The sequence below is a fragment of the Anolis sagrei genome, chromosome 10 (assembly GCF_037176765.1).
Source record: "Anolis sagrei isolate rAnoSag1 chromosome 10, rAnoSag1.mat, whole genome shotgun sequence".
Taxonomy (NCBI): domain Eukaryota; kingdom Metazoa; phylum Chordata; class Lepidosauria; order Squamata; family Dactyloidae; genus Anolis; species Anolis sagrei.
The window spans coordinates 2005879-2019190 of record NC_090030.1 but is presented as its reverse complement, the minus strand read 5'-3'; the positions used below and the strand labels follow the sequence as shown (position 1 = coordinate 2019190).

General features: G+C 44.2%; 1 protein-coding gene across 2 annotated transcripts in view; it reads left to right on the top strand.

Annotated features, from left to right (window-relative positions):
- Positions 1-12859, top strand: part of OPHN1 (oligophrenin 1) — a 136059-nt gene extending 123200 nt beyond the window's left edge. The window contains exons 21-22 of one of the 2 annotated variants that reach the window (XM_067471491.1): positions 1628-1680; positions 12748-12859. In XM_067471491.1, the coding sequence (XP_067327592.1) occupies positions 1628-1670 (43 nt within the window). In that variant the 3' untranslated portion in view covers positions 1671-1680; positions 12748-12859. Of the gene's footprint in view, positions 1-1627; positions 1681-6748; positions 7810-12747 lie in introns of those variants that run through there. The other variant, XM_067471492.1, reaches the window with a different exon arrangement.
- The last annotated feature ends 453 nt before the right edge of the window (positions 12860-13312 follow it).

The window sequence follows — 13312 nt, the reverse complement described above, 5'->3', positions numbered from 1 at the left end:
ATGTGGATGATTATGGAGGGAATTAATCTCAGGCCTCAATTGTGTAGAAGAGTATATTATAGAGGAGGCCAATTATTAGTTGTAAATTAAGGTAACTGCCACCAACGTGAGGTATTTGAGTTACCACCAATGAGATCTGGCTCTACAGACGCAGGTTAGATGAGATGAGACGGTTTTTAACAAAAGATAACAAGTTTATTGTGTACAAAGCGTATGGTTGCAGGCTGTTAAATAACTTATAGAACTTTGAATATCACTTGGTTTGTAATACAGTCCACTCTTCCAAATAACACAGCTCGTGGCTAACTTTTACTGAGGTGAAGCTCTTTAGTGGACAATGTTTCCTACTACGAGTAGCCTTCCAATTTGATCTTTCCTTGATCAAATCTCTGATCTCTAGTCCTTCCTTGACTAGGGATCCTAACAAGCTTCCTTTAGTCTTCTTTGACTAAAGAAACTGGCCAGGTTTCTCTCTTCAGCCCTCCTAGACTGAAAAACCTCCAGCTGCTCACACACACCTCTCTCCCAGGCTTCTCAAGCCTCCACTCTCTCTCACACTGGCCCTTTTCCAAAGACGCACATAACTTTTCCTGCTTGGCTCATAGAATCAAAGAGTTGGAAGAGACCTCATGGGCCATGGGTGATATGTTGGGATTCTGGGCAAGTGCAATGTTCAGAAGGTCTTAAACTCAATAAAGTGCTCCTGGGACTTGGTATTGGAGTTTTCCTATTCTGGAAAGGCACATCGGAATAGCCAGGTCTTCAGATTCTTCCTAAAGACTGCCAACGTGGGTGCTAGTCTAATGTCTTTGGGGAGGGTCTTCCAGAGTTGGGGGCAACCACAGAGAAGGCCCTGTCCCTCGTCCCCACCAAACACGCCTGTGATGCAGGTGGGATCGCAAGCAGGGCCTCTCCGGATGAATGAAGGGAACGCGTGGGTTCATAAACGGAGATGCGGTCACACAGGTAGGCAGGTCCCAAACCGTTTAGGGCTTTGTAGGTAAGCACCTGCACCTTGAATTGTGCTTGGTAGGTAAATGGCAGCCAGTGGAGCTCCTTAAACCGGAGGGTTGACCTCTCTCTGTAATGGGCCCGAGTTAACATCCTGGCTGCTGATTGTTGGACCAGTTGGAACTTCCGAGCCATCTTCAAGGGCAGCCCCACGTAGAGCGCATTGCAGTAGTCCAGTCTAGAGGTGACCAAGGCATGGACCACTCTGGCTAGATCAGCCTTCGCGAGGTACGGTCGCAGTTGGCGCACGAGTCTCAATTGTGCAAAAGCCCTCCCAGACACCGCCGACGCCTGAGCCTCAAGCATAAGCGATGAATCCAGGAGGACTCCCAAACTGCAGACCTGTGGCTTCAGGGGGAGTGTAACCCCATCCAGCACAGGTTGCCACCCTATACCCCGGTCAGGTTTTTGATTGACCAGAAGGACCTCTGTCTTGTTGGGATTGATCTTCAGCTTGTTCCTCCTCATCCAGATAGACACAGCGGCCAGGCACTGTGCTTCTTTCCAAGTTGGAGATCATGTTGCAAAGCTTTTCTGGTGGCATTCAAGGAGATTTCTATTTGTAAGCCGTTTTTGCACCTGCTTTCTTAACCATTTTTTCTCCTTTTGTTTCCAGCTCTTCTTCACCTCAAGGCAGGCTCCCGAGCGACGAAGGCTGAGGCCCAAATGGTAGGCTTCATTTTTCACCAAAAAAAGAACCAGGAGAACATGGTTGCTGCGGGTGGGCTCTTTCTTGCGGGAAAGATGGGAAATAAGAGTGGGACGATCCCAACATAAGATTTGTGTTTAATAGGAGGGCGCACGACTTAAAAAAACCCTTCTTCATTTGTTTTAACAAAAATTACGCAAGCCATATCTATTAGGCCTGGGTAACAAGGGAAAAATTTGTTTCTAAAATCGATTTGTATTTGGGGTTTTTTTTTGTTTCGATATTTAAAATAATTACAAAATTTTCCCTTTAAAAAGTTCGATATTTACGAAATTTCGTAAATGTGAAAAAAAATACAAAACATTAACGAATCAATTTCCGAAACAATAACGAATCGATTCGTTAATGGCGGACGCGACCGCGAAATACGCTAAAAAACCTCCAAAAACTTCTGAAGCTTCCCTCTCCCTCTTTTCTTGACTGTTGGTGTGATATTATAATTTTTTTTCACTAATTAAACAAAAAACTTGCCCCAGACATGCGGAAATAATAACGAAACGACCTCAGAACAATAACGAAACGAATACAATAACGAAATACGAAGCATTTACAAAACTTTTTAAAAATTCGTTTTTTTAAAAAATTGCTCCAGAATGGTTCGTTATCGTTTTGTAATTGAAAAAATTAACGAATTATTAACGAATTACGAATTAACGAAACGAAACCGCCCAGCCCTAATATCTATATTTGCTTGGGTACCTGGCATTGCACAGGTTATTTGCAAAAAGTTGATTTTGTAATTTTTACAAAATGCATAATTTTGTGGGTGAACTACAACTCACATCATGCCAGGTTAATAATAATAATAATAATAATAATAATAAACCTTTATTTATACCCCGCTACCATCTCCCGAAGGACTTGATGTGACTTACAAGAGGCCGAGCCCAAATACATCAGTAAAAAAAAAACAACAACAATACAGACAATAAAATAAACTCATAAACAAAGCAATAAAAAGTAACAATAACACCACGACACATTAAAAACCTATGGCAGGGCCAAATGTAATAATTTAATTTTTTTAAAAAATGCTGGGCATGACAAGGTGACATATAACTAGTAGGCTTGGGCGGTTTCGTTCGTTAATTTCGTAATTCGTTATTAATTCGTATTTAAATTAGCTTACAATCCAATATTGAGCCATGCAGGAATAGTGTGAGGAGTAAATTAGATTCGAAACAATTTTTTCAATTTATTTCGTAATTATTTCGTTATTATTTCGTAATTATTTTGTAATTATTTTGTAATTATTACGTAATTATTTCGTTATTATTTCGTAATTATTTCGTAATTATTTTGTAATTATTTTGGCATGTCTGGTGCAAGTTTTATAGTTGTTGTGTGTTTTATCACACCAACAGTCAACAACAGAGGAAGAGGGAAGCTTCAGAAGTTCCCCCTCTCCCATTTGGAGGTTTTTTCAGCATATTGCGCAATCGCATCCGCCATTAACAAATCGATTCGTAATTATACGAAATTTCGTAAATTTCGAAATTTTTAAAAGGAAAATTTCGGAATTCTTTTAAAAAACGAAACGCGATGGACCCCTAAAAACGAAACAAGTTTAGAAACAATTTTTTTCCGTTGTTACCCAAGCCTAATAACTAGGATAGGTACTTGGAGAGAGATGGAGCGAGCAGACAATCCTAGATCATTAGTAAAGTGCGATTAGGGACATGTTGCTAAGGGTTTCCTTATTCTGGGAAGGCACACTGGAACAACCACGTTTCCAGCCCCCTGAAACTCCATCAGTACTTAAAGTTTGTTGTGTCGGGCAGGTTTGCTCTAGATGCATCATTGGTGGGGTTGAGTGTATTCTACACCTCTCACTATGGTGAGTCAGTCCCCTCAAACCCCTCCAATAGGTTGAGTTCATCATGTGGGTTCTGTGTGCCAAGTTTGATCCAGGTTCATCATCAGTTGAAGTCACCTGGCTCGAGAGCAGTACGAGTGAAAAAGATCTTGGAGTCCTCGTGGACAACAAGTTAAACATGAGCCAGGAATGTGATGTGGTTGCAAAAAAGCCAATGGGATTTTGGCCTGCATCAATAGGAGCCTAGTGTCTACATCTAGGGAAGTCATGCTCCCCATGCTCTATTCCGCTTTGGTTAGACCACACCTGGAATGTTGTGTTCAATTCTGGGCACCACAATTCAAGAGAGATATTGACTCTAAGCTGAAATGTGTCCAGAGGAGGGCGACTCAAATGATCAAGGGTCTGGAGAACAAGCCCTATGAGGAGCGGCTTAAGGAGCTGGGCATGTTTAGCCTGAAGAAGAGAAGCCTGAGAGGAGATATGATAGCCATGTATAAATATGTGAGAGGAAGCCACAGGGAGGAGGGAGCAAGCTTGTTTTCTGCTTCCTTGGAGACTAGGACACGGAACAATGGCTTCAAAGTACAAGAGAGGAGATTCCATCTGAACATTAGGAAGAACTTCCTGACTGTGAGAGCCGTTCAGCAGTGGAACTCTCTGCCCCAGAGTGTGGTGGAGGCTCCTTCTTTGGAAGCTTTTAAGCAGAGGCTGGATGGCCATCTGTCAGGGGTGATTTGAATGCAATATTCCTGCTTCTTGGCAGAATGGGGTTAGACTGGATGATGGCCCATGAGGTCTCTTCCAACTCTTTGATTCTATGATTCACACATGAATCACAACTCCCAGAAATTAAGGTCAGCCCAAACCCCTCCAGTAATCAAATTTCAGTATATCGCATATGTGTGCCTGTTTTTCACTCCTTGCGTTCTCAGGTTTAATCTATTTTCCTGGGAAAACTCCCCATGTGCTCAAGGCCTTTTTTCTCAAGGGGACTGGAATTTTCACTTTCCTCTGTTGCCTGGGAATGAGCACAGGAATCCAAAACATCGGCCACATCTTCCTGTAATTCTCTCACAGACTCCTCATTTTGAAACCCATCAACCCCCCCCCCCCCCCCATCCTCTGATCCGTCAGAAAATTCCTCTGGTGCTTGCTGGACTACAACAATAACCAGTACATATTTTCCCCAAGGATGAGTTGCCTGAGGGCTGAGAAAAGCGGTATATAAATAAAGTACATAAATAATAATAAAAAAATAAATAAGTTTCAGAAAGATTTGTTCATCCAAATTTTTTTAAAGAATTTTAAAAATTTTGCTCTAATTTTTATAAAACCCAAGAGATATACCTTCTGGATTTTTTTTCTAAAACAATAGAAGGAGCAGGGCATAATTCCTGCCATCTTTCAGAAAGATCCCCTCATCCACCATTTTTTAGGATTTAGGATTTTTTTAAAAAAAATTATCTCCTAATTTTTTTTATCATATCAGATGCAACTTGAGAAACTGCAAGTCGCTTCTGGTCTAATTTTGTGAGAAAATTAGAGAAAATTTTGTGAGAAAATGTGAGAAAATTGGCCGTCTGCAAGGACATTGCTCAGGGGATGCTCGAATGTTTTATCATCCTGTGGGAGGCTTTTCTCATGTCTCTGCACAGGAAGCTGGAGCTGACAGATGGGAGCTCACCCCATCTCGTGATTTGAACCACTGACCATCTGGTCAGCAGTTCAGCCAGCACAAGGGGTTAATCCATTACGCCACTGTGACTAATGAGAGGAGGAGACAAACACAGCCTGCAGGGGGGAAAAACACGGGTGCAGTTGTTGTTCCCAAATCCCTGGGATTGTTCCAAACTGTAGTTGGCTGAGAAAGAGCATTTATTGATTGATTGATTTCAGTTACTTCTACCCCGCCCTTCTCACCCCCGAGGGGGGACTCAGGGTGGCTTACGAAAGGAGGCACAATTCGATGCCTATGTCACATATACATACATATATAAAAGCAATTAAGCAGTTAACCGGTTAAAAACATCTGTACATAACACAATAGTAAACTAATCCCATGCTCAGTGTTCAGAGTTCCGTAAATCCATTCCGTTCCGTCAATTCCTGCTCATCATCAGGTCTTTCTTTAGCTGCCAGACTGTCCAAAAGCCTGGTCCCACATCCAGGTCTTCAGTTTTTTTTTCTAAATGAAAAAAGGGATGTCGCTGATCTAATCTCCCCGGGGAGTGAGTTCCACAGGTGAGGGGCCACCACCGAGAAGGCCCTGCTCCTCGTCCCCGCCAGCCTCACTTGTGATAGAGGCGGGGTCGAGAGCAGGGCCTCCCCAGAAGATCTTAGACTCCAAGGTGGGACATAGAGGGAGATCCGTTCGGACAGATACGGTGGGCCGGAACCGTATAGGGTTTTGTAGATCAAAACCAGCACTTTGAATTGTGCTCGGAACTGGATCGGCAGTGATGCATCTCCCCTGTCTTTCCCTTTTCATAGAATCATAGAATCATAGAATCAAAGAGTTGGAAGAGACCTCATGGGCCATCCAGTCCAACCCCATTCTGCCAAGAAGCAGGAATATTGCATTCAAAGCACCCCTGACAGATGGCCATCCAGCCTCTGCTTAAAAGCTTCCAAAGAAGGAGCCTCCACCACACTCCGGGGCAGAGAGTTCCACTGCTGAACGGCTCTCCCAGTCAGGAAGTTCTTCCTCATGTTCAGATGGAATCTCCTCTCTTGTAGTTTGAAGCCATTGTTCCATTGCGTCCTAGTCTCCAAGGAAGCAGAAAACAAGCTTGCTCCCTCCTCCTCCCTGTGGCTTCCTCTCACATATTTATACATGGCCCTCATCATATCTCCTCTCAGCCTTCTCTTCTTCAGGCTAAACATGCCCAGCTCCCCAAGCCGCTCCTCATAGGGCTTGTTCTCCAGACCCTTAATCATTTTATCCCATTCAGTCTCAGTCTACTTTGGAAAAAAAATCAATGATACATTCACTATTTTTCTCCAGAATCCCCAAGGGAACAATTTTACGGCGGGGCTCAATTTAGAATTGTAGATACAGTTCGTTAGTACAAATGTATACAACTTACTAATTGCCTTCTGAAATTTTGCACACCCCTAATGTTTACTGTTCTTTGGTGAGACTGATACAGAAGGTATCTGAGAGGTCTGTTCTTCTGAGCATTGAGACCTTCCTTGTCTTCTTCCCTCAGACGTTTTCCGTTCCCGTCCTGGCTGGTTCCAGGTTGATCGGTTCTAGATCTTCTGATGTTCTCCAGAACCATGTCCTTGGAGACTTCTGCTGCTGCGGGAGAAGTGGGAGAATAGTTCCATCTTGGTGTTGGGAAGACACACCGTTGGCTCGATCTCTCCTCGTTTCTGCCGTTTCTTGTGTCCAAAGAGCATGGCTTGGCATGCCCATGTTTGCATGATGCAGCTGGATAGTCAACAGTGCAGAGCCATTCCAACACGCTTCTCCTGCCATCATCTCCTTGACCGTGAAGACATTCCTTGATGTTGATGCACTGGCCATGTCGGGTTACGTTCTCCACCCTCTTTTCTCTCTTAATTTGTACAGACTCGAGGTGTCATGTGTTGTATATATCGTTCAGACATGTGGCAACCATTCCACTGTTGATGGAAGGCAGAAGACGCAGATGGGCCCATCTCTCAGCCAAGCTTCCATCCATCTTCGCTCCTTGGCTTCGGGGCGGGAATGCAGACAACCTTTCTCTGCTCTTCATATGAATGTGAAGTCTTTTCAAGCTCCGGCTCTCCGAATGGCACCAGGAGGCTGGAAGAATCTCTCTCACGTTCCGTCTGATGGCATTTTTGGTAACCTCCAAAGCAGCTGTCGCTCATGGAGATGTCAAGAGGTCCAAATACCTTTCCTTTGGCTCCTTTTCGACGTGAGGAATGGCTTCCAGCTTGACTTGGACTGAGACAAGATGATTGTTCCGTGACATTATTTTATAAATATACATCATTGCCTTGCCAGCAGCCCTGCCATTGGGGTAAGAGAGGGACCATTGGGATGCCAGTTTCTTTTGCTTACACACACGGCAGATTTGGGAGAGTGGCACAGGGATTTGACACATTTCATCCCAATGGCTCATTTTCCTGGACTCAACATGGGTCCTTGTGGTAAAGGGTGGACTTTTGGAGCAATAGGTGTTGCTCTGATATCATGTCTTAACCCCAAAAGGCCACCCAATTTGGGGTGTGTGAGTCAATTCTGATATGCATTAGATTCAGGAGAACCTTTCTTCTTTTTCCAATGGGAAATGGCTTGGAGATCAACATTTTGTTACACTTAGGAGTGAAAAAATGGGGGGTCATTGGGGGGGGGGGGGTGTTCAAATGTAATTAAATTATATTGGGGACATTTAGTGACAGTCAATTTGGGGGGGGGGTGCAGTGAAAATACCGAGGTCCAATGTCCCTTGGGGGGTCCAATTTTGGTACCTACATTCCAAAGTATTGCTCCCCCATCTTCTTTACAGAATCTCCATTCCATCCAATGTTTACCAGGAAAAGCCCTTCTATGGACTCCGTTGCTTTTATAGAACATGATTGGAGTCTCTACACAGTTTTTGGGAACCAAACACACATGGTCTAGATCAGACATGGGCAAACTTTGGACCTTCCTCCAGATGTTTTGAACTTCAACTCCCACCATTATTATCAGCCTCGGGCCCTTTCTTATTCCCCTTCAGCAGCCTCAGTCCTTTTCATTTCCCACTCAGTAGCCCCAGTCCTTGTCCTATCCCCCCTTAGCAGCCTCAGTCCTTTTCATTTCCCCCCTCATCAGCCTCAGTTCTTTTCCTCTCCCCCCTCAGCAGCCTCAGTCCTTTTACTTTACCCCCTCATCAGCCTCAGTCCTTTTCATTTCCCTCCTCAGCACCCTCAGTCCTTTTCATTTCCCCCCTCAGCATCCTCAGTCCTTTTCATTTCCCTCCTCAGCATCCTCAGTCCTTTTCATTTCCCCCCTCAGCATCCTCAGTCCTTTTCATTTCCCTCCTCAGCACCCTCAGTCCTTTTCATTTCCCCCCTCATCAGCCTCAGTCCTTTTCATTTCCCCCCTCAGCATCCTCAGTCCTTTTCACCCTCAGCATCCTCAGTCCTTCCCCCCTCAGCGTCCTCAGTCCTTTTCACCCTCAGCAGCCTCAGTCCTTTTCCCTTCCCCCTTCAGCTGCCTCAGTCCTTTTCATTTCCCCCCTCAGCAGCCTCAGTCCTTTTCTTTTCCTCCCTCAGCAGCCTCAGTCTTTTTCCTTTTCCCCTTCAGCTGCCTCAGTCCTTTTCATTTCCTCACTCAGTAGCCCCAGTCCTTGTCTTATTCCCCTTCAGCAGCCTCAGTCCTTTTCTTTTCCTCCCTCAGCAGCCTCAGCAGCCTCAGTCCTTTCCCCTTTCCCCTTCAGCAGCCTCAGTCCTTTTCTCCCTCCCCTTCAGCCTCAGTGCTTTTTGTTTTCCCTTCAGCAGCTTCAGTCCTTTTCGTTTCCCCCTCAGCAGCCTCAGTCCTTTTCTTTTCCTCCCTCAGCAGCCTCAGTCTTTTTCCCTTTCCCCTTCAGCTGCCTCAGTCCTTTTCCTTTCCCCCCTCAGCAGCCTCAGTCCTTTTCCCTTTCCCCTTCAGCAGCCTCAGTTCTTGTCCTATTCTCCCCCAGCAGCCTCAGTCCTTTTCCTTCCCCCCTCATCAACCTCAGTCCTTTTCCTTTCCCCCCTCAGCAGCCTCAGTCCTTTTCCTTTCCCCCCTCAGCAGCCTCAGTCCTTTTCCTTTCCCCCTTCACCAGCCTCAGTCCTTTTCCTTTCCCCCCTCAGCAGCCTCAGTCCTTTTCCTTTCCCCCTTCACCAGCCTCAGTCCTTTTCTCCCCCCCCCCCCCTTCAGCAGCCTCAGTCCTTTTCCTTTTCCCCCTCAGCCACTTAAGCTAAGGGGGAAGGAAGGGACCTGAGGCTGTTAGGAATAATGGAAGGTGAAATCTGAAACATCTGAAGGGAGGGCTGAAGTTGGCCCATACCTGGTCTTGATGGTGCACTTGAGTTGTCCTTCTCAGGCAACACTTTCCCGAAAGCACTGCCCATTTTCTGTCTTTGGTCCTGCTTCCCTTCCAAGGCATAATGTTGGCTTTTGCAAGATTTTGGGAGAACTTGCTCCTTGTCACCTTCAGACACATGCTATGTTCAGTCTCATAAGTTCTTGCTTGTTGACGACGACAATTACAAATGCACTGCACACCGAGTTGGATCTTTTCTCTCTATGCTATTCTTCATATCCAACCGCTTGACATGGATCCTTCGGTGGTGCTTTAGTTGTGTTTCCCTGCATTGCACTGTAATAGGTGGACCCCAGAATGGGTGGGGAAGGGCTATTGAGGACCCCAAAACCAGATCAGGGATGCTGATCCCTCCAAGTGATCTGTCAATATTGTGGTTGATCCTTCTTCAGCTAGTGAAATGATCAAGCATTAAGAAATATCAGTATCGATTGTTGTCAAATCATGATTGCCCTGGGAATCATGAAGGTTGCCTGTCCATCTTTTCTCTGCTGATGTCTTTGAGAGTAAGTGACACTGAACCCATGGGAGATATGTCTATGCGGACACATGTGTTTCTGGGTGGAGTGATTTCCCATTTTGGGAATGTGTTAATAAAATGATGCACAGAAATAATTTCATTTCTTCCTGGTATGTGGGGATAAACCCAGCAAATGTTTACAGTCCTTCCAAAGCAGAGACCCCAGATTGGCTTGGATTGCAGCTCCCATGATTCCTAATGGTGAGGGATGATGGGCGCAGCAGTCGAGCCACATTTGGAGGACCACACTTTGACCATCCTTCCTAGTCTTTTTCAAAGCTTTGTTGTTTCTGGCTTGGCTAGTTTTGGACCAAACAAAGAAGCAAAAGGGGATCAGGATAAACTCATTATCCTCAACCCATCATTCCAAGGAATCAGATCAAGAGTTGTGCAAAAAGGTGTAGTCGGTGTTTACGGTGAAACCCCAAAAGATACAGTGGAGATGAACTGAACAGCCTTTGGTATGTGAAAGGAGGTCCTTTTCTGCTGAATCCTTGGGGTTATTTCCTCTACATAAAGATCTGGGGACCATATTGATAATCAGGATCGCTTTCCTGTGTTTACATCGGTGTATCTGGTGCCTGCTTTTATTCCAGATGTCCTGCAATTCAGCTCAGTATTCCGTGAATGTCCAAGCACTTAAGATCTCTCCCACCTGATGTGTTGTGTTGGTGAAAATGTGTAGAATAGTTGTGACGTTGCTTATAAAGTTTCCATGGATTAAAAAAACAAAACCCTTGTCTGTGGATGTTATTTCTGAAGGCTTAAAGGTGTGCCATCTAAATACAATGCAGAATGTGGCAAGGAATATCAGGATGCATGTATGCAAAAGTTGCTGGATAGTTAATCCAGTTCAGTGAAGGGTCTCCAGAAGGATAAAGGGAGCAGAAATAGGGAAGTTGTCATCTCGTACATACAGGAAGTCAATAGTCCACACTAGGCTTGGGCGGTTTCGTTCGTTAATTTTGTAATTCGTTATTAATTCGTATTTAAATTAGCTTACGATCCAATATTGAGCCATGCAGGAATAGTTTGAGGAGTAAATTAGATTCGAATTTTTTTTCCAATTTATTTCGTAATTATTTCGTAATTATTTCGTAATTATTTTGTAATTATTTTGTAATTATTTCGTAATTATTTCGTAATTATTTTGGCATGTCTGGTGCAAGTTTTATAGTTGTTGTGTGTTTTATCACACCAACAGTCAACAACAGAGGGAGAGGGAAGCTTCAGAAGTTCCCCCGGTCCCATTTGGAGGTGTTTTTTAGCATATTGCGCAATCGCATCTGCCATTAATGAATCGATTCGTAATTATACGAAATTTCGTATATTTCGAAATTTTTAAAAGGAAAATTTCAGAATTCTTTAAAAAAACGAAACGCGATGGACCCCTAAAAATGAAACAAGTTTAGAAACAATTTTTTCCGTTGTTACCCAAGCCTAGTCCACACACATTAAATACTAGGCCTGTGTGATCAATGAAATAATAATAATAATAATAATAATAATAATAATAATAATAATAATACCACACCTGGTATATAATTAGACCACACCTGGAATATTGTGTCCAATTCTGGGCACCACAATTGAAGAGAGATATTGACTCTAAGCTGGAATGTGTCCAGAGGAGGGCGACTCAAAGGATCAAGGGTCTGGAGAACAAGCCCTATGAGGAGCGGCTTAGGGAACTGGGCATGTTTAGCCTGAAGAAGAGAAGGCTGAGAGGAGATATGATAGCCATGTATCAATATGTGAAAGGAAGCCACAGGGAGGAGGAGGAGGGAGCAAGCTTGTTTTCTGCTTCTCTGGAGACTAGGACGCGGAACAATGGCTTCAAACTCCAAGAGAGGAGATTCCACCTGAACATGAGGAAGAACTTCCTGACTGTGAGAGCCGTTCAGCAGTGGAACTCTCTACCCCAGAGGGAGTGTGGTGGAGGCTCTTTCTTTGGAAGCTTTGAAACAGAGGCTGGCTGGCCATCTGTCAGGGGTGATTTGAATGCAATATTCCTGCTTCTTGGCAGAATGGGGTTGGACTGGATGATGGCCCAGGAGGTCTCTTCCAACTCTAGGATTCTATGATTCTATACAGGAAAGGAGATTCCACCTGAACATGAGGAAGAACTTCCTGAGTGTGAGAGCCGTTCAGCAGTGGAACTCTCTGCCCCGGAGGGAGTGTGGTGGAGGCTCCTTCTTTGGAAGCTTTTAAGCAGAGGCTGGATGGCCATCTGTCAGGGGTGCTTTGAATGCAATATTCCTGCTTCTTGGCAGAATGGGGTTGGACTGGATGATGGCCCAGGAGGTCTCTTCCAACTCTTGGATTCTAGGATGCTATGAGTCTTAAATCATGCCAGTCCAGGTTTGACTCCATCCACTCTTGATGCTGTTTTCATAAGTTATTTTTGCTTGCTTAGAAACTCCTGCCATGATCCGCTTCCCATTGGGAATCAACTTGAGCTGCAATCGTGTATCTTTTCGAATTCGTTTTGGCCGCTCTGTGTTTTGTACGAGCCCCTTGAGCAGAAACCTCTCCTCAACCCTTTTCTCTGCTCTTTGGCTTCTAAAACTCGGGAACGGACTCCCTAAAACTCCCAACTTCCCCTGATAAATAACATACATCTCATTTTGGATTTTTTTTTCAGGTCTAGCTGTTTCCCTGGTTAGTGGAAGTCTGAACACACAACTCTGAGACAAACAACTTTGTTATGGGTGGAAAGACTAGGAAGGTATTTACTTCTCTGGAGGAGGTGAATCATATGCAAACTCCGATTGAAGGCTTGTTCTCTTTTGGGGGAAAAACAACGTGCTCACCTGAATTGATAACAAAAAATTAAAAAAATATCCACTCCTGGGTTGAATGTATTATTTCCTCTTTAAATATGGGGTAAATATTTTGAAAGTAGGTGTTCAGAACTTTGTTTTTGGGACACAAACAATACCAAATTGTTTGAAAATTCATGAGATATTAATTGATAAACTATAGCAAAACAGGCTATAGCAGGATGTCCCAAAAAAAAAAACCACCATTTTTGCAGGGTTGCTGTAGGTTTTCCGGTCTGTCTGTCCATGTTCCAGAAGCATTCTCTCCTGACGTTTCGCCCGCATCTATAGCATGCATCCTCAGAGGTTGTGAGGTCTGTTGGAACTAGGAAAGTGGGTTTATATATCTGTGGAATGATGTTTGGGGTGGGAGAAAGAACTCTAAAA